A 19251-nucleotide genomic window follows, 5' to 3' on the forward strand; every position below is an offset into this window, starting at 1 on the left:
TAAGGGTCCGTGGCAAAAAAAGATTATTCAAAGGAGGTCCGTGGTAGACAAAAGAACGTTAACAACCGCTGGTGTAGAGTATGCGCGAGTGACGCGAATTATACGACTACAAAATATGCATGTAGAATTTCGGAGGATTCGTACATCCGCGCGCGCGCGCGTGATGCTTGGACGTCAGCACAAAAACAAGCAGAAATGGTTATTTAAGAGATCGAGACGTAAGAGAATTCGCCAAGCTCACATTCGACCATAAGTTTATTCTCGATATGCACATATATTTTACTTTTTGAAACGTTATCAATTTTGCTTGACTTTTAATTCAACAAATAATATTGTTTGTTTAACCTGTGTGTTTAAGAATCGTAATTTGTAGAGACACATTGCCAGTGACATGTGTCGTCGTGTAACGTGCACGTGTTACATGCATTGCATTGGCATCCGCATGTACATTTCCTCGAGGAACGTGTTTCGGAAGGAGACGAAGCTATTTCGTAATTGCTTTGCTTCCTTGATGACTCGATCCGAGAGTAAAACCGAGTGACCTGTTCATTCCTGATATGAACCAGTGACTTATGTCAGTTTCGAGACTTCTGCAAACCTTAGAACTTTCGATTCGATTATTTCTCTGAATACTTTAATAGAAACGTTTCACGTTTCGATCGATCCACACCGCCAATGGCCAACTATACTATTTGCTTCAAAATTACCTTTTAATGGAGCCGAGAAGAATAAAAAGTAAAGTACGACGAAATCGGATTGTCCGTGCTCCGCTTGTCTTGAGCGTGACATTAAGTACAGAAGATTGAACGTATTAAGTTCTACACCTCCCAGGCTTTCTGCGACACGCGAAATGAGCCTTAGAAAATTATTACTACGTGTAATGAGTCATTTAGACCAGCTACTAACTACTACCATGTAAGTGATGGCGCATTCGTTTAATCATCGGATTTACTGTATTAACTTAATTGCTTTCTTCCTTCATTCTACGACACGATACCTTCGTTTGTAATTACTAGCATCTTGCAATGGGTCGGTGTAAAGGAAAATGGAAACACTTGTGCAACCGTGACAAAGTAAAAGCATTTCTTTCTTTTAATTTGCTATTTCACCCGAGAACGGGCTTCGAGTAATCGTACAATTTTTTAAAAAACCGACGCAACTGCACGGTATTCGCGATTACTTGTAACTTTTGTCGATCAATTTCAAAGTTAAATCGACAAATTGTGATGGCTGTTCTGCTCGCCGTCCTACTATTTTCATAACGTTACATGCATACCCGTCAGTAGCAAATTTAATCTTCGATGAAGACGTATTGTTCGACTCGAATACGAACGAACGAATCGAACTCACAGCAGTTTAACTCTATTGTATCGAATATTATATTACATGCAGCCACGTTTCGGAACAAATCCCTGGCGAATATATTACCATGGTGATTTTATTCAGCTGCCACTATTTTTTCTGTCGTTTCACGCCATCGCTGATGATAATGAAAGATCGGATCGAATGCGTCTTCACTCGCTGCTTTCATCGATATTCGATGTTTTTCTAAAATGGCCCCATGGGTAGGACGACAGCGTTCGTTTGCGGAATTTAATTCGTTATTAAACGTTAGATATTGCGCAAGCACCCTCGTTGGCTGACGCGTAAGAAAGGCAACGACGCGCGTCGTACAGATGTGTAACCGGTAGCTGTTTAAATTGGACGCATACATGGCACATCATACAGAAATTCGTTCCCCAGAGGCGAAGTTAACAGCGGCGGAGCAACACGGCCCCACAGGAAATTCTCTTACCGAATGGATCATGAGATGCATCTACCACGGACGAACCTCTGATAAACACCGTGAAAATTTTCCCTAACGTTGTCTAAATATTGTCGGATGATTCTTCGGATATCTACCGTTTTTCCATCATTTTGTGATACGGTCCGTGGCCTTGATGGAATTTGTCCTGGTCCGTTTACAATTTCATCGTTTGCTATTTATTTTACTAGAAACGTCCCTGTGGAATTTGCATTCCAACAAATATCCCGAGCCACCTATTGAGTAAATGGATGATCGAAATATCGTAGGGCTGAATATGACGCGTGGTTCGATGCGATCAATTTAAATGTGACAAACCATCGTTATGCATACATCTAAAAGGCTAATATCGGATCGCCCGTGATCAACTAAGTTGCGCGAGAAATACGTTCTACGTAATAACTTTTCATCTATACGAATACGATTGATACGAATTGAAATCACATGCAGGTTAAACTTCCATTTAATTCGATATGCGTAGCGTGATTGCAAGTTTTTAGGAATATCGGAAACCAGTTTGCGTGACCGCAACGGATTAAGAAAATATATAAATGGAAAAACTTTTTGCTACACAAACTTCTCTCCTCGTTTTCTTTATTTTCATCGTTTTAACTTTCGTAGTACGATGCTGCTATATAATGGCGGAGACAGCGTGCAATTTTATCCTCAAGTCTGTCGCGTCTTCTGCTCGACATCCTCGTTCTATTACTTTTATGAATGCGTCCTCCTCTATTTCATTTAAATTTTAACCTGCCCGTGACTTTCATTTTAACATTCGCATTATCACATCCTCGAGTTTCTTGAAATTTCAGGTTCGATCTTCGCCCGTTCGAATTCCGGTCGGTTTTAGATTAAGCAAATCGCTCGCCATTTAAATTTCCAACGCTTCTTTCTTGTTTTGTAAGGAATATGCTTTCTAGTAAGCTTGTCAATATCGTGAACGAAGATAAATCGCCCTGTCGAATATGTCGCGAAAGACGTCGATAAAAATTTTTAAAAGGAAGGATCGATGATCAATATGGATAACACTGCGCGAATCTTTGCGTCGAATGTAATTAGTCTCATCCAGTTACTGTAAATTCGATTTATTCGCCCGTACGAAAATTTTAGCCGCAAATTTTCTCTGTTCCCGGATGGAACGGTGACCCTCTCCGAAATTGTGAGAAAATGTAAAAAAATGTCATTCACGAGCAAACGAATTTCACGGTTACATGACCTTATGTCGAGGTGCAGGCATTTTAACGAGCACCTGACATTTTTAGTGATACATAACCGCGATAAAATTGGTTCGATCCGCAAAATTGACCAATGTGATCTTCTCACTCCAGTTGCTGTAACAAGTAAAAGTTACTCTAACAATTTCGCAAAGAACGTGATCTGCACGCTATATGTAACACTCTTTCATTGAGTAATTAACTAATCAACCGCGACCGGTATAGCAAAAAAAGTGTTTTCGCTGAACGACAATAGCCATTATTGCTTTTTTCAATAATCGACGGAACATCGATTCCTGAAGGCCACCGGTTGAAACGAATGTGACGACCGCAAAACCGGCTGTTCCTAGTTTGGCGAGGCGACCGAACTTGAACGATCTCGAACTTGTTTCATGAAAATCTAGTAGAGTAGGCGATAAAAAATATGCTACAAATACCTCCTTGGCAACAAATTAATTCCTTTCCTCCTACCTTTCTTCCTGTCTGACGCGTACGGAGTTCTAAGTCCATGCACCTCGAAAGAGGAGAAAATCTAGTTGAAGAATGTACTTGATCTGAGAGCCTTTTTAGCTCTTAATGGGGTGTGAGATGAATGTCTCTTTGGCGTCTCAAAGAGAGAGAAAAAAAAATAGCGAGAACAGTACAGCCCATATCTGGCTCAGATGAGCGCGCCAGAATTATATCGAGAAATAAAAAATAAAAAAATACTCTAGAAATAAAATACCGTATTTACGCGTAAACTCTGGGAATATTTGGACAGCTGTGACACACTGTTGGTTCCCATCGAGCATGAAACATAACCGTGATTTGAAAAAAATATCATAAATGTTACGTAAAAAACCGCCAAGATTTTGATATCGGATATAGGACAAACACGTGGTAATTCTACGAGGTACTATAAATAAAAATTACAGGCGATCCATATTTTTATTGTACCAATGTTGAGAAGTTGAAATAAGAATTTGAATTTTATTATCCCTTTGTGTAATAAAATCTGAAGAGAGGAAGAATATTGATTAACTATTCTTGATTGTGTAATTTATATGACTTTTGCGTAAGAAGATATGTTTTAAAGGACGAAGAATTATGCAGGTTGCATTATTTTAATTGATCCAAGCAAATATTTCTTATATATTTATTTCATATATACTGAATATTTCAAACAAAACTTGTTGTTTCAAGGAGAACGTTTTCTGGTAATTCTTCGAGATGTCTGTAAATTTATGCATATCTCAAGGTGATCCCTGTTTTCTTAAATGGAACTACACATTATTTTCTATACATCATTCGATGTAGCTTTTGATCTTTACAAAAAGGTATTAAAGCATTGGTATCTGAAAATGCCTAGTTTAAAAGATTTCAATGTTAATTTCGTCAAACTGTGTGCATGAAAGACAATGGACACACAAATATGAAAGCTTTCTACGTTATCTTTCCTTGTTTTTTATACGATAAATTTTACAAGATTCAAGGAGATTAAAAAATATATCGAATAATGTATAAAGAAAGAAGAATAGTTTCACTAAAAAAAAAAAAAGAACAAACACACATCCATTTAGATGAGATTTGTTACCACCGCAAGATACCCTCATCGAAACAAAGTAAGTTTCATTTGACTCATATTTCCGAATAAACTATAGTTTACGAGATATTTGTACGGATCGATTAAATCGAGCCATCCTATGTAACCGATAAATACAGATGAAATGAAACTATAAAAAGGGCAGTAAACATGATGCGAACACGATAAAATTAATAGAGTCAGGGTGTCGAGTTCGAACGTTGACATTTTAAAATGGAACATGAGAACTATATAAAGATGACGAAAAGTTGGAGAATGCAGTTTTATATGAAAGTAATAAAAACGAGATAACCATCGATATATAAGTACTGCAGATGAATGAAACGATATAATGTAGGCGTTGATATTTTCAATATCGACTACTCGACATTGGATTAATAACAGCACCGATAACGATTACGAGTTGTAATCCAGCCACTGATTAATTAACGCTACTAAGCCGGATCCTTTTCAGGGAAAATGTCGTTCTACTCATCCATTTAATATCTATCCATGAGAATAGAAAGATGATTTGGGAAAAATATGAACAAAAAAATATGTGTTTCTACCGGAATGTCTAAGTTTTCATGTGTATGATTATTGTAGAATACATATCCAGTCGGAACGCAACGTTGAAGTTTTCTACTTACCAATAAAATGAAAACCGAGGAAATCCAAGGAAATTCGAGAGAAACAATATAATAGACTTTTAGAAGCTGATATTACGATTTAACTGAATATTGGTTTTTCAAAGATAGCCATGGTTAATTAGGTATAATCGTATGCTGCAACAGTACCAACTGTTAATTAGCAGGGACAATAGGTTTGTAACAATAAAAGGTCTTTCTCGTCGATGACAATGGTCACTCTGATCAACTTTGTTCGCGATCAAAGTGAAATTCGCAATTTATATTGGACGATCGCGTTAACTAATGCTAATAATACTTATAATTCTTTCTACTCGGTAATGTTTGGTCTCCTAATATGTATTTGACCTGGAAGTTTCAAGGAACTAGGTTAACTTCTTCCTTTTTTGTTGTAGATTAATTAAATATTATTCATTGGACTCTTCATCGTAATATCAATGAAATGATATTGTTAGAAATTTTATCAGAAATTTATAAATTATTAGTTAAGTAGTAGCTATCCGTAACATGAAAATTTCTATCTGCAAAGATGTGTATATTTTACGATCTTTTTATAATCGATTGATGGTTATGTAAAGATTGCTATCTATTAATCAAACCTATTGAATTCCTTGTTACTTTTCCACGAATTTAATTATACGTATTTGTATCGTAATTTTAGATATGTAATAATAAAAGACTTTTTCTGATATAGCATGATTATAGAGTGAGAAAATGAGAAAAATTAATCAAACAAACTAGGCCGTATTGCAATGAAATGTTCATGTGGTTGCATTCTGAGCGTATTTAATTATCTCGCTTTCATATGATGAAGTTCGTAAATAAAAAACAATCGCGCAAGTTTAATATGTATATTGAATCATTTCAAACATCGTTGTGGTTTTAATATCCGTTGCTTTAAATGAACGTAACTCTTCCATTACCATTTTTACTTGTTTTACTTGCTTTTAACATAAACATCAACGACGTTTAAACAATGGACTTTTGATTATCTTTGAATGACCTTCTACCATTCACGATAATTTACTATTAATTATTGTATATCTATCGTTATCTATCAAACACTCGCGTTCGCGTACAACAGATAATCCCAATTACCATTTTTATGATTGACTTTATCTAACGTTATCTAATTTTATTATCCCTCTAGAAGATAATCTTTTTCACAATCGATTTGTAATACGATGATAAATATTTGTTTAATCTATTGAAGGGATTTAAAGACTTCCATTTAGATTTCAAATAAATAGCTTTCGCTACTCAGACAGAAAGTGATTTAAAGTTTTAAAGGAATAAGATTAATTGCATATTCGAAGGTAATATTTGCTAATTTTGGTCGGCGCTTGAGTGTCGAAGATAAGAGAAATAGTTTCTCGTCGAATAAAATCCCGACTTAATGCTTCGCAACCTTAGCATTAACGAACTGCAAAGATCGAAGAAGATGTAAGAGATTTTACTAAGTACGTTCGCCGTTCATCTTCCATAAATTATAGGGCGCGTTACGTACTGTACATTTCTATAAATGATATTCCCTAATTGCACCGAGATCATTTGCTCGTTCAACATTATCATTTATAATAATTCATTAATGGATTCTCTCTGAAAACTAACTGAGATTCCTGTGACAAATATTTGGAATGAAAACAATGTCTTGATGAATAAGTACACTCTTGGATCTCGCAAAATGAATTTCCGTAAATTACTTGCAATTTACATTTAATTTTCACTGACACGTTTACACACACAGTGCCGCACATTTGCGCTGAAAATCCACTGCCATTACGTAATAATAAATATTTAATAGCTAATATTCGAATACACTGAATTAATTGAATCGGCTAACTACACTAATACATTCAAAGCTAACTCATAATCAATTGATCAGTGCCTGAATAGAAACTGATAAAATTATTAGTCTAGTCGGCTAGATGAACGAACAGGATTTATACTTCAAGTTATCGACACTTTTATACGGAATTGAAGGTCGAACATATATAAGTGTGGTCGACATATAATTTTTATTACCATCTCTATTGCCTCTTTAAAAGTCAACGAACGTACACCTTTTATGGTTTTGCTACAAACCTTATAATACCCTTATATCCTACGATTGCGAACTCCTCCGTTTCAAAGCGTTCATCGAAGGTCGAATGGTTCCAGATAAAATGAATGGATGTCGACAATTACTAAGAAAAGTTATGAAACATAAAGCAGAAGGAGGAAATTTTACAGCGAGTGTAAATTATTGAAAGCCTAAAGGACGCGTTATTCATTAAACACGTCGTAAAAATGATAAATTTCTTGCTTCTTCGGTGAAACAAACAGCTCGTTCAGATCTTTAATTTTGTCGCAAAGTAAAATACAAAGTTTCACTCAAACTCCTAAGTTTGCCGTTACACGTGTGAAAATATATCAGATTCATCGTATATCTGGCAATGAACCTGTCATAGAAAGAGAAAGGCGTCCATCTACATGATTTACCAGATCCAGTTTCGTACCTGATCTGGAAGACGTACAAAACCAGGAGCAGTGGAAAAGATGCGAGTTACAGCTTTTCTCCCGCTTCCTAACTATATAAGAAAGTTGATGGCAGTGATCGACCGCAGACTATCTTTGCGCGTGGTTATACTTACAATTTCTTTCTCGCACTTCGAAACGTGCAAAAAGATCAAATGAAGAAACTGGTGAGTCGTCTGTCTTTTATACCGATCAGTCGACGCTTAACAACAAATTTTAATCAGTGATGACAATATAAATAATCAAAATTACCTGTAAATTTATTCCCTCAGATCGTATTCGTGTTGATGGTTGTGGTTGTCGCTGCGTATAAGAAAGGAAGAAGATACAGTGCCTTGGAAGAGTTTCCGCCTTATCAAGAGACTGGTTGGCATCCATCTTCTTCTCACGGGCAACATCATTCATTTCGAGAGCCATTGTTTAAAACGCAATACTACCAATCTTATCGACATCGACCATATAGACAGGATTTGGATTCTTTTCCGGAGCAACTGCCTCTCAAGAACCGATTGTTGTTGCGAGATTACGAATTATTAAGAAATCGACTATTTTACGATAACAGTTCGTCTTTTAAGAATGCTCCGGACTTCCATAGACAATATTCGGTCTTTACGAATGGAACACCGTTTAGGAATCAACAAAACAAAGATCAGACGGTTTCTGGAAACGAACAGCGACCCGAATATCAAGACGATCGATATTCCTCTTACCGGCAATCTTTCCGCGATGATTTTCGATTTGCGGACCTGTACGATAAACCAATTGACTTTTACAAAGGACAATCAGGACAGCAACAGGTCGATTCAGTTGGTAGAGATTCGGAGTATTTGAAGCATGGTAAGTACTTTAATCAAAAGAAAGGCTGTAATTGATGTCATTTACTAAGAGTTTTTATCGTATCCTTTGAATCAAAGATACTTCGAACAGAGATGTTTGGAAAGTTCGCGTTATAAGAAAAAATTTTTTTGATATAGGTAACCATGGTCTTGGATATGTGTCTGTGCCACCCATTTCGCCGTATGGAAACATTCTGCCATTGAGCGAGGAAGCATCCACGACGATGACACCCTCAATGGCTCCGACAACCACCCACAAACCATGGCAACTGTCTACTGTCTCCTCCGCAACTTCAGCTACCACCCAAGTTCATACATCTACAACTTCCGAGCTGGAAATGGATTCGCACTCGAATACGGTGACAATGCCAACCGTGAAATCCGATACGGTGAGCGAAATATACTTTTCGTACATCATGACATCGTATTCAATTTTAGCGGTACTGCACAGCGCAGTGCCCATTTTAGTAACATTTCCGCTCAGTCTTTATATCTATACAATTTACCGATCACTTTGCTGGCTCGTTCGTTATTTCTTTGTAACAGTAATAAATGAAGTTTAATCCGAAGAACTTTTGCTTGAAGAACTTTTAATCAACATTTACAGTAACCTCTTTACAATTTCCCAACTGAATCCGTACGAGCGAAGTAACGACCGCGAATCTTAAAAGGTCCAATGCAAGTTAGTAATTGCTTTCAGCTGGCTGACGCTGCTACCACGAGCGTATCCGCTTCAACGATTTCTACGATACCAACCTCTATGGTTACCACGAAACAGTCTTCGAACTTGGCTCGTTTACCGACCACTGAAGCTAGCTTACCTGTCATGGACACGGAATCTCCAATCATATCTTTCGGACGACAGTATGTAATAGCACTGTCAAGATTCATTACTTGTATGATCGATCGTGATTTTTCCTCCGCCACTATCGTACCGTGTTCAGGGTGTATTTCTGAAACTAACGTTATTAGAACATTACGTGCCACGGAACTTCGAGCTGACATCCTGTACGATTGAATTAGCATTCATTTTTCCGAATTCTATGCATTCTGTTTCTGTTCTTCTTGCAGAACCGTACCTCCAATTGTATTTCAACCGACTACGTTCACTTCACCGACGCCCTATTATCTCTCCAATGAGTTAAAGGACAAGTTCCAGCAGTCCATGCTTGATTATCTGCTATCCCAACAGGCGAAAGATGGTATCAAAAGCAACGTGAAAATTCTGCCGCTGAACCAAGCACTTCCAGATACGTCGAACAACAGCCTAAACAACAAGATTCCTAGCATGGTATTGAATTACATACTTCCAGAAGAATCAAAGGGCGTTCTGAAGAACAATTTGCAGAGTTCTCTGTTGAGCTATCTGCTGCAGCAGGAATCGAACCATGGTCTACCTTTCCAACAATCATCTCTATCGGAAACTGCGAATCATGTTCCATTAACCACGATAGTCGAGAGGCCAACGATGACACTCCCAAGTATACCGATTGCAACTTTGTCAGCGGTTTCTCGGCCAATGCAGACGATAAACTACATTCCAATAACACCGCCAAGAGTGTCTGCTTTCGTGCCTCAAGATTCGTCCACATCTTCTGGCCTCTCGTTAGGTATAGCCACTTCGTACGAATCGATAAGGTTCAGACCAAATCGTTCTTCGATGACCAAGAGGGACTCGCCCCCAGGGATTCCGTCGTTAAGAGAAATTTAATCTTTCGACTCTTTTATTGCCAGATCCCAGTGCGAAAGAGCCGCGAATCGTGGTCAACTTTATTGGGAAGCCCACTTTCTGCTCAATGCTTTCGCCTCGAGTTCAGTTATAATTCTCAAAATTCCATCCACTCGTTCTCTCTCGTGGGTCTTCAACTTCGATAGATTTCTTTTCATCACCGGCAAAATAATCCGCATACGAGATAAACGTCCATCTTTTCACTTCTTTGCTATTACATCGCTTTCGGTTAGGGAAGTTTAAAATTAGTTGACCGTATTTTCCAAGTTACTAAATTCGTAGCGATTCTCTCTACGAGCGTGACAAGCAATTTAATATGCGGCCAACATACGCAATTTCATGGAAGACTCTTTGTCAACCGAAATTATGTAATTGCTTCTCCATGATTCACGTGTTTTCTCTGCAGGTACGTCTCTGTCTTCTGGCTTACCCTCGAACATATTGAGTAATCATATCGGCACCACATTCAACAGTCTACCTGGTAGAATAAACACCGACATATCGGCAGGAATACCCAACAGTCTCTCATCGGAAGTTCCCACTGGTGTATCAACTTTGAACTTTGGCGAAAATTTCCAATATGGAGGGCAATTGCGACCGTTTGAACCGGCGAGGACTCACTCATATTCCACAGGTATATCGATTGTACGTAATTACGCGGTTGTCCCGTCACGGATTCGTGAACACGACATTTCCGCTTTATTTTTCCAAGCGTTCAAAGCCTAATTCGTAGAACGCGTGTGGTTTGTACAGGGTTACAGTTACAATTAGGCGGCTTCGGAGGGATAGATTACACGTTGCGTTCAACTAGTCCTACTTTACGTTCCACGAACCTCGACATTGGAAAATTGGGATTAAGTTTGCCAGAATTGCCGCGATATCAACTTCCTGCTTTCTCTAAGGTAAAGTTTCGACAAATAGCTGCGCGGATTTAGGAGAGCAGTTAGCCTGAAGAATGTTGAAAGTCCTTACTCGAATGAAATTTCCACCTTGTTTGCGGTGTTAAATTTTTTCCAACATGGAATTTCTTGCGCCTGTTACCTTATACAATATGAAGCTCGAGAAATTGGTAAACCTATTCCAGTGCAGCGGATACGTTCTAACATGCATGATACGCGTATGGGGGAAGTTGGTGCATTCGAGTTCGGTGGCTCGTTTTACAAGAAAATTTTCCCATCAGCATGCGAGAACGTATTTTGTTTCAAATACTTGTAACACGAGTTACGTATTCACGATGGAAGTTCGCTGGTAATAGCTGACTATACCACGTAGAAATTTTAAACCGTGCATCGATTGTTGCATTTTAACAGAGTGACTTTTTAAATGTTTCCAAACTTACGGATTAACTGATAGTCGCGAAAACTTATCGACCTGCTGGAATTTTTTCTATCGGCAAATACATATGCATACGAACATGAACGCGATACAAAGCCATTCGATGCTGTTACAGCGTTATCGTAAATAGGGTTCATAATGTGCTTTAATTGCGAACTTCGGCATGAGAATTATGCGGTTATTTACGAATGTAGCGAAATGATTTTACTATATCGTGTATGTAACGTTTTTATTGTAGATAAAATTGGGTCAACGCTTGTGGTGAACGTAGAAGCTAACTGGACCAATCGGTACAAAACCACGTGTTTATTTATAGCGTTACAAAATATTCTAGCAAGTTGCCAAAGTTTAAGAAACTCTAGGTTACGCCGAGAAATATTTCATAGTGTTATTCCGTAAATATTATCTCTATATAATTTAATTTACTATTATAATAGAAATAAATATTTGTTAATAGAAATAGTAAGATTATCAGCGTTTCTTCTCAATCAATTTCCGTCAACTTCATCCGTCCAATTTGATTAATCCTGTATAATCCATTGCCTATACGTATAATCCTTTTTATCATCATTCAATATTGACTCTGACATAATACTATTAACACATCGTGCGTTATCTGGGTTATTGACATTATTCGATCCATCGTACTTTTTCAGGCAGGCTATTTCAGAGATCACCGGCCCATATCTTTCTTCTTACCACTATAGGAAGCATTCACTGTTTGAGGGATATTCGTAAAAGTCAGCCCGAACCGATTTCGTTGTAGATTCAATTTGGCCAACGTTCGTACTCACTGGCCCATGGACCATTCTCACCGTGAATTGCACTGACTCGAACAAATACCACGAGGACAGCCGACTTTTCGTCTTCTATCGATCTCTAAAAATCTGCAGAGGCAAGTGTTTTCTACACTGCAAAGATACGAAAATGAATTTAATATCTTGCCACTTACCTTCCGCTATATTCTTCCTTCGTAAAGCTAGAACTTGTAAAATGAAAACTCGTCTTCAATTTATACTATATTTTATTAATTTCGACAAGTGTCCGTGTATTCGATTTGTCTTATCTCTGATTAATCGTGTATGTATGTGTCCCATGTGTTCCATTCGCGTGTGAATATGTATAGGTATTGCCATCGGTACATACAGCGTTCTGAATATTCATTTCTTTTCCATTTGATTCGTTATGCTTATATTTAGTCTCGGCAAATTAAAGATTTATCTCTTACATCTATGCCCTGTATAGACCATTCGTAATAATTATTAAGAAAGTCATAGGAAAAATGCAGTTCTCTGTCACCAAAGCGACACGTTTTTCGATGGACATTTAGAAGACATTCCACTTGACTTATATTCGTTTTGTGTTTATTTTTAGTGTCTCGCGCCTCGAGGAAGTAGAAACTGGCCTGCTACGAGTTCTCGAGAATTTCCGTGATTCAAGTTCAATTAGAATCCCCTGGAAACGTTATCGATCCTTTCGCAGTCAGTTGGTATACGCTCGCGTTCTTTGTCTATTAGATATATATTTACATAGATGCACAGCGCTATCCTCATGTTCTCTTGGTACAATACAGATACACTATGTCGCGTACGTATATCATGTATAATACATACACATTTATATACAGAGAAGGGAATGTATCGGGTTAGAAAAATACAGCGATCTTAGCAGGATTGTAAGAAACTTTATAATGCATTTCCAAGTGCGTTGCGTTAAAAGAAAATGCTAGGCTTGTTGATTTTCGTTCAGCGTGGAAATACAGTTCGAGTTTCTGTCTGTTGTCGTGGTTAATCGCAAAGTGATTAAGGAAAAAGCTTTGGTCGGTGCTTCTTCTCGAAGATAATTCTCTCGCGAATGAAAAAAAAATCTGCGACTGGTTTTCAGGTATTCGGAGATCGCTGATCCAAAGTTTCGCTGTTATACTGTCGTTAACGACCGAGAGCGAAGGACGGGAACTTTGCCAATTAATAATCTACCGTTGTGTGCGGAAGCACCTTTTATCTTGCGGTGGCGTAAAATGCCACGTGGCACGATCTGTCGCGAATCGGCACTCGTTTAAATTTCACCGGCCCCAATAACTAGGTGAAAAGTTCGTTACGCCATTATGAAAGGGCATAAAGTTCTCAGTCTGTTGGCGAGGATTCTCTATAACGAAACGGATGTACGTAGCTACCGGTTTAAAAGATTTAAGTTTGAGGTACGTGAATTAAGAGGTTCGCGCGAAAATGAAGCGGTATAATATTTTAACCCTGTATTTCACTCACTAATCCGATGCAAACTTCGTTTCTCTCGGTCGATTACGATCAGTTCGACGAATAACGAAAACGTTGGAAGATAAAACACTTGATTTACGAACGATTCGTTCGGCACGATAAATTATTATCGAAGAATTGTATAATATCTCGAAACAGTTTACCAGGTAAAATGTACGTAACAAAACCTAGCTTTATCACAATTCATCGACAAGAGTTTCCCTAAATGTTTGCCTAGCATTTAGCGATACACACTATCGTTACTCTTAGTGTTTAGTAATTGCAGTGTTTCTAGGTTTTAGCAGGCGATCGAGTACATAGGGACGCGTATCGCCTTACAACCGATTGCACAGTTCGAATAATTCGTTACTAATTTCTACTAATTATGTACAAATATACATTGGAAATTTAAAGTTACGTGATACGACGTATTCGTAGAACTCATAGAGTAAAAAGCTCTGATTGTAGACGTTATTGCAGGATCGCGAGTCCCGCGAAACAAGTGCTTTTTACGATAACGTTTTACGTTCGCTAGTATTTGGTATCTTCCGTTTCGCGTAGCCCATTTAACACACATACACATGCTCGATAAGCGTGTCTCGGATGCCAGTATACGGTTAGATATCATGCTTCGTACTTGTATTGATATGTTTGAAAATTCGGACGCCGGGAACTTTAAAAACGTTTGCGGAAATGGAACACGAAGCGAAGCCGATGCAGGTGTTTCTGCATGCATCGACTGTGTTTCGTTATTTCTTCGATTCTATCGAACGCGTCATGAGCATACAATGGCCATCTTTACGAGGAATTCCTTTGGGCTCTCGAAGCCAGGGGAGAGGCAAAAACAAGCGGACGCCTTCCGCTATCGATTTTCGTTTCCGTAGAGTTGAACGCGAACGTTCCACGCGGTTAACACACCGAAGATAATACATAAACTTTTTATTAGAGTTGGAACAAATGACGTCGTAACGTGAAAATGTTCCACAGAAAAAAGAACATGTGCGAATAATTTCAACGTGTTTCAAACAATTCACTTTGAAGAAACGCCGGAGGGAATCGAAGGAAAGTGACTGCAACGAGAAACGGATCTTCGAGAACCTCTCGTGAGCGGAATATCATATAAACTTTAAATCCTGTAACCGAGTATATAGTTTGATATGTAAATAGTTCAAAAATATGGTAATTCTCTCGTCGAGGTGTTAAATGATAAAATAGATCCGGAAGTAGAGATGGTACGGTATGCATCGAACACGTTCGACAGACTTACTCGAATTCTTTTCCCATTCTGCACGAATGAATTTTGGAGAATCGAAAAACACGATCCCAAAGCTTGCACAACCATCGTCCTTTTCGTAGATTTATAAAATTCGCGTATAATTCATGACTCGCGATGCAAGAATTTCGGAAGCTTGTTCTTCGATTTTCTCGCATGCTAGAAAGACAAACGAAACGGCGCGACGGAAGAATTTCGAAACGATACGAAGGAAATGGTACTTCGTTCGAATAATCGTACATAGTACAAAGACGTTCGATTAGACGCGCAGGTGTACAGAACGCGTAAGTTTGTCGTGGAACTGACAATTCGGTTCCTTTGCTTTGAGCCAGAAAATATTGCTACACCTTAGGAGCTACGATAATACTGCCACGGTATATTTAATATCCGACAAAGTACATATACGTATAATGTGTTTTCGCTCAAACACGCATTCCATTGATTTCACGTTTTGACCTGATGTTTATCGTCTTAATATATCTACTGGAATTTCCTTCTTTCCTCTTCGTGCTTCTGTTATTTATGCAACTAGATTACTTGAAATGGTAGGATAACGCGAATTTGAACGCGTTCAACGCATAAACCACGTCGTTGTGTTTCTAACACCCCGACGCTCGTTTCCGATTACTTCGTGTATCATTTATTCGACTACTTATCGTTAGCTTAAATATTTATTTGGTAATTCAGCCCTAACATCGATGCACGTTGCCTCCGGTGTGATATCGCCGGGATATCGACCAATGAAATCGCGCGATAGTTGGGTGTGAGAGTGCTGAGAATACTAACGATGATCTGCACTTCCGATAAACAACGAGTAAAAAGTACGCGATGTAATTCCGTTCTCACTCGTAAAAAGCTTCGATTTAGTTTCGTTACGTTGCAATTTGTGACGGCGCGGCTAATGTTTTTCAAGTCCGTCGCGAAATTTAAACACGATTCAGTAGAACGAGCCACAGGAAGTTATTGGTTTTTAAACGTCTACCTACGAAAAACGGCGCGACTACGAAAGAGGTCTGCGAATACGATAAATACCTTTAGCTGGAACAAATGTTGAGCTGTTCGATTGTCCGATGTCTCGTTGTTCCTGCTTTCAAGATAAACGCGACTTTAAATGCTGTAATTTGTCTAGAAGCTGACCAATTTATGGAAGGCTTTGCGAAATTCAGGATTGAACACAGTATAAATCACGGGATTTACGAAGCTGTTCATGTAGCCTAGCCAAGAGGTCACGATGAAAGCAGTGACACCCGGTTGACAGTTCGCTGTCAACTTCGTGCAAATCGCGTCCATGATGTTGCAGGTAAAGAACGGCAGCCAACAAATTAAAAAGACACCTGTAAAAGAGAATAGATTTCCTTTTTGTCGGACGATAGGAAAGAAGAATAATCGACCGGACGTACCTAACACAATAGCCAACGTTTTCGTAGCTTTACGCTCCTTTTTCGCGGAGCTTTTCTCTCGTTTCTTCTTGCTCGCCTTGTTGGCTTTGTATATTGTAAACCGGGAGCCAGAAACGGCATTTTTCTTGTCCTTCTTACAGGTAGACGAGCTAGACAAGACGCTTGGCGTTCGTCCAAGTTGAAGAGGGAGAAGGGAACCGGCGCTCTTGAGCCTCTTTAATTCCTGCTTGTTCGTTTCAGCGCCGTTCTTCTTGGGTTGCGAAGCTTGGCTCGTCGCCGCACTTTTCGGAGGCGGCGACGAAGAAGTGGAGGACGACGGAGCTGAGGTGATTCGTGGGTTCGGGCTGGGACTGGAATTCGTTTCTAACGGTTCGTGAATCACCGTGCTGCTCGCTGCACCGTCATATCCAGAATCCTTTCTGACGTTCTGCGTTCCACCCAGTTGAGCTTGAGCCACTGCGCTGAAACGACAACTGCAATTCGAGTATCAGTAGCATTCCAACGATACAGGTTTAGCATATCCCGGCACAGCTTGCAATTCTGAACCTACGAGTGAAAGCATTTCGTGTACCATGATTATAGGGACGAACGTTCGCCTTTATCGCCGAAAACGAAACACGAACGAGAAATTACTTCTTGTAATGGCATCTCGTTCGAAATGTTCGACTGCTCGAACAATGCACGCCCGTGTATTAACGCGCTATCCACGCGGCTACATGTACGGCTGACAACGAATCTGTCTATGTAATTAAACTTGCTGCACCGTGGATGCAGTCGCTCTCGGCGATTAGTTTCGAAAGACATTGGTGCATGGAGCATGATTCCCGTGTATATTGATCGATAGGTACATATCGATCTTACCATTAGTCGGTGTATCACAGAATTATTACGAATTTCCATCGGACGTATATCGTAACCAGATCCTTGTACGAGAGTCGAAAACCCTGCATAGATATACCTACGCGATACATATGGTTTCAGCGTGCCGCATTCAGCACGACCAAACGAAGAAATCGAATCATCTATCGTCCTTCCTATCTACTCGTTACCTATTGCATTGTGCCGATCGCGATTGCCCGCCTTTTTTCTTTTTTACTTACGTTTTGTTACCGCAAACGAATGTATCGATCGAAACCGCGTCTTCCGCGTTCAATCAATACAGTTACTACTCCAACTTGCTGGACCAGTGGACACTCCACAAACAAACGAATCGATTTCACAGTGGACCGAGTTTATCGGTGTTTTGTTCCTATTTTTATCGAATGTGTCGGTGAGTAATTCTTTACGCCAATGAATTATCGACTCGTAGGCAATATAAAAAATTCAAGCATCCTTTCATCCGACTCTTACGCGGAAAATACAATTCAGTCCCTATCTTTTACCGCTCGTTCTTCTCAGACAAGATCGCTGATCCCGTTTGACCGAAGATAAAGTAGCCAGCCGGAGGAATTATAAAAGAAAAAGGCGATGCTTGGGCGGAAAACAATGCCATATAAGGTACGATACTATCTTAATTCGCAAATTAACTAATCAATTAAGATGTAACTTTAGATCGACTCTCGTCTCTCGAAGTAAAAGAAAATTCATTCCCTCCAATGAACAGTAAAATAGTATTTTTCCTTTGTTCGTTCTACGTCGTTGGTTTTGAATGCTAATTGATTTTAGTCGGTTCATGCTTTGTTCTCGCACCATTGTTTTTAGCCTCGTTAATTTGCTCGAGTAACTTTTAACGCCCCCGCTCTTCATTCTGTAAGGGAGGTGGAACCTCGACTGTTCGCTGTTGTGTTTTTTCTACCATCTCCTAAAAATATTTATGCTCCGTCCTATACTACTACTACTTGTTATACATATCTTTTTTATTGCTTGCCGTACAGTAAAACTTATTAATTACGAGTTGTTGGGAAAAGGGAAGGGAAGCTTACGAAACAGCGCGTTGTTGTGCGACGCGAACGTTCGTCTGCACTACGGACGATCGAAAAATTTTATTTGATTCTTACGCTGCTTCCTCGACGACAGTGGCCAAAAAGAATTCGGTGCTCTTATCGTTCGAGATGACCACAACAGGATCAAGAGGTGTCTCGTCCTCGTCTTCGTTGCTCCCGGACGCGGTGTTCGTCGGCTCTTCCATGCCAGGAGCCACGAAAGCCGCCGCTCCCAACGCCGTCTCCGCAAACCTTGCCACAGAATACCCACTACGTGATCTTAGTCAAAAGCCTCTAAAAAAAAGCTTCTACACTTAGCATGCTTTTAGTATTCCTCGGCGACGCGCGGCGTTAATCCGGCAAAGGGGAAAAGTTAATCTATCATGCACAAAGCGACTACGCTTGCGCTCGCGACTTCGTTCGGAACTTTGCCACGAACAAAGAACCTAGCTTTTACTTCGTTGAATGTGCCCTTCGCGATTCACAGGGATTCTCGGCTGCGTTTCAGCTAAAATGAAAGTCGGAAAGTAATTCTTTTCTGACGAGGGAAAAGCTCGAACCTTTGATATTTCAACTGGCTCGCTTTCGATCGATCCGCCCGATAATACAATTATCGAAAGAGAGCAATTTAGAATTACTTTTGCGGCAGACGTTTACCTGTTCGATCTTGCGGTACGCTTCGAAACGAATTACGAGTAACTTCTAATCCATTATCGCGAGCACACTGCGTGGTTACAAGTTAAACTTATTAAGTAATTTCA

General features: G+C 39.3%; 2 protein-coding genes across 4 annotated transcripts in view; one reads left to right on the forward strand and one right to left on the reverse strand.

Moving 5' to 3' along the window:
• The first annotated feature begins 5780 nt into the window (after nucleotides 1–5780).
• Nucleotides 5781–12103, forward strand: LOC126920582 (uncharacterized). Its single transcript, XM_050731189.1, has 8 exons — nucleotides 5781–7910; nucleotides 8016–8580; nucleotides 8718–8968; nucleotides 9280–9443; nucleotides 9651–10189; nucleotides 10715–10942; nucleotides 11062–11210; nucleotides 11882–12103. The coding sequence occupies exons 1-8, from the start codon at nucleotides 7899–7901 to the stop codon at nucleotides 11906–11908; spliced, it is 1935 nt and encodes a 644-aa protein (XP_050587146.1). The 5' UTR covers nucleotides 5781–7898; the 3' UTR covers nucleotides 11909–12103.
• A 546-nt stretch (nucleotides 12104–12649) lies between these two features.
• Nucleotides 12650–19251, reverse strand: part of LOC126920581 (dopamine D2-like receptor) — a 96643-nt gene continuing 90041 nt past the window's right edge. The window contains exons 6-8 of one of the 3 annotated variants that reach the window (XM_050731188.1): nucleotides 18566–18742; nucleotides 16569–17041; nucleotides 12650–16502 (exon numbers count right to left, since the gene is read on the reverse strand). In XM_050731188.1, coding sequence (XP_050587145.1) covers nucleotides 16294–16502; nucleotides 16569–17041; nucleotides 18566–18742 — 859 coding nt within the window. In that variant the 3' untranslated portion in view covers nucleotides 12650–16293. Of the gene's footprint in view, nucleotides 16503–16568; nucleotides 17042–18565; nucleotides 18761–19251 lie in introns of all 3 variants that reach the window. The other 2 variants (XM_050731186.1, XM_050731187.1) reach the window with 2 other exon arrangements.

Source organism: Bombus affinis, chromosome 9 (assembly GCF_024516045.1).
Source record: "Bombus affinis isolate iyBomAffi1 chromosome 9, iyBomAffi1.2, whole genome shotgun sequence".
Classification (NCBI taxonomy): Eukaryota; Metazoa; Arthropoda; class Insecta; order Hymenoptera; family Apidae; genus Bombus; species Bombus affinis.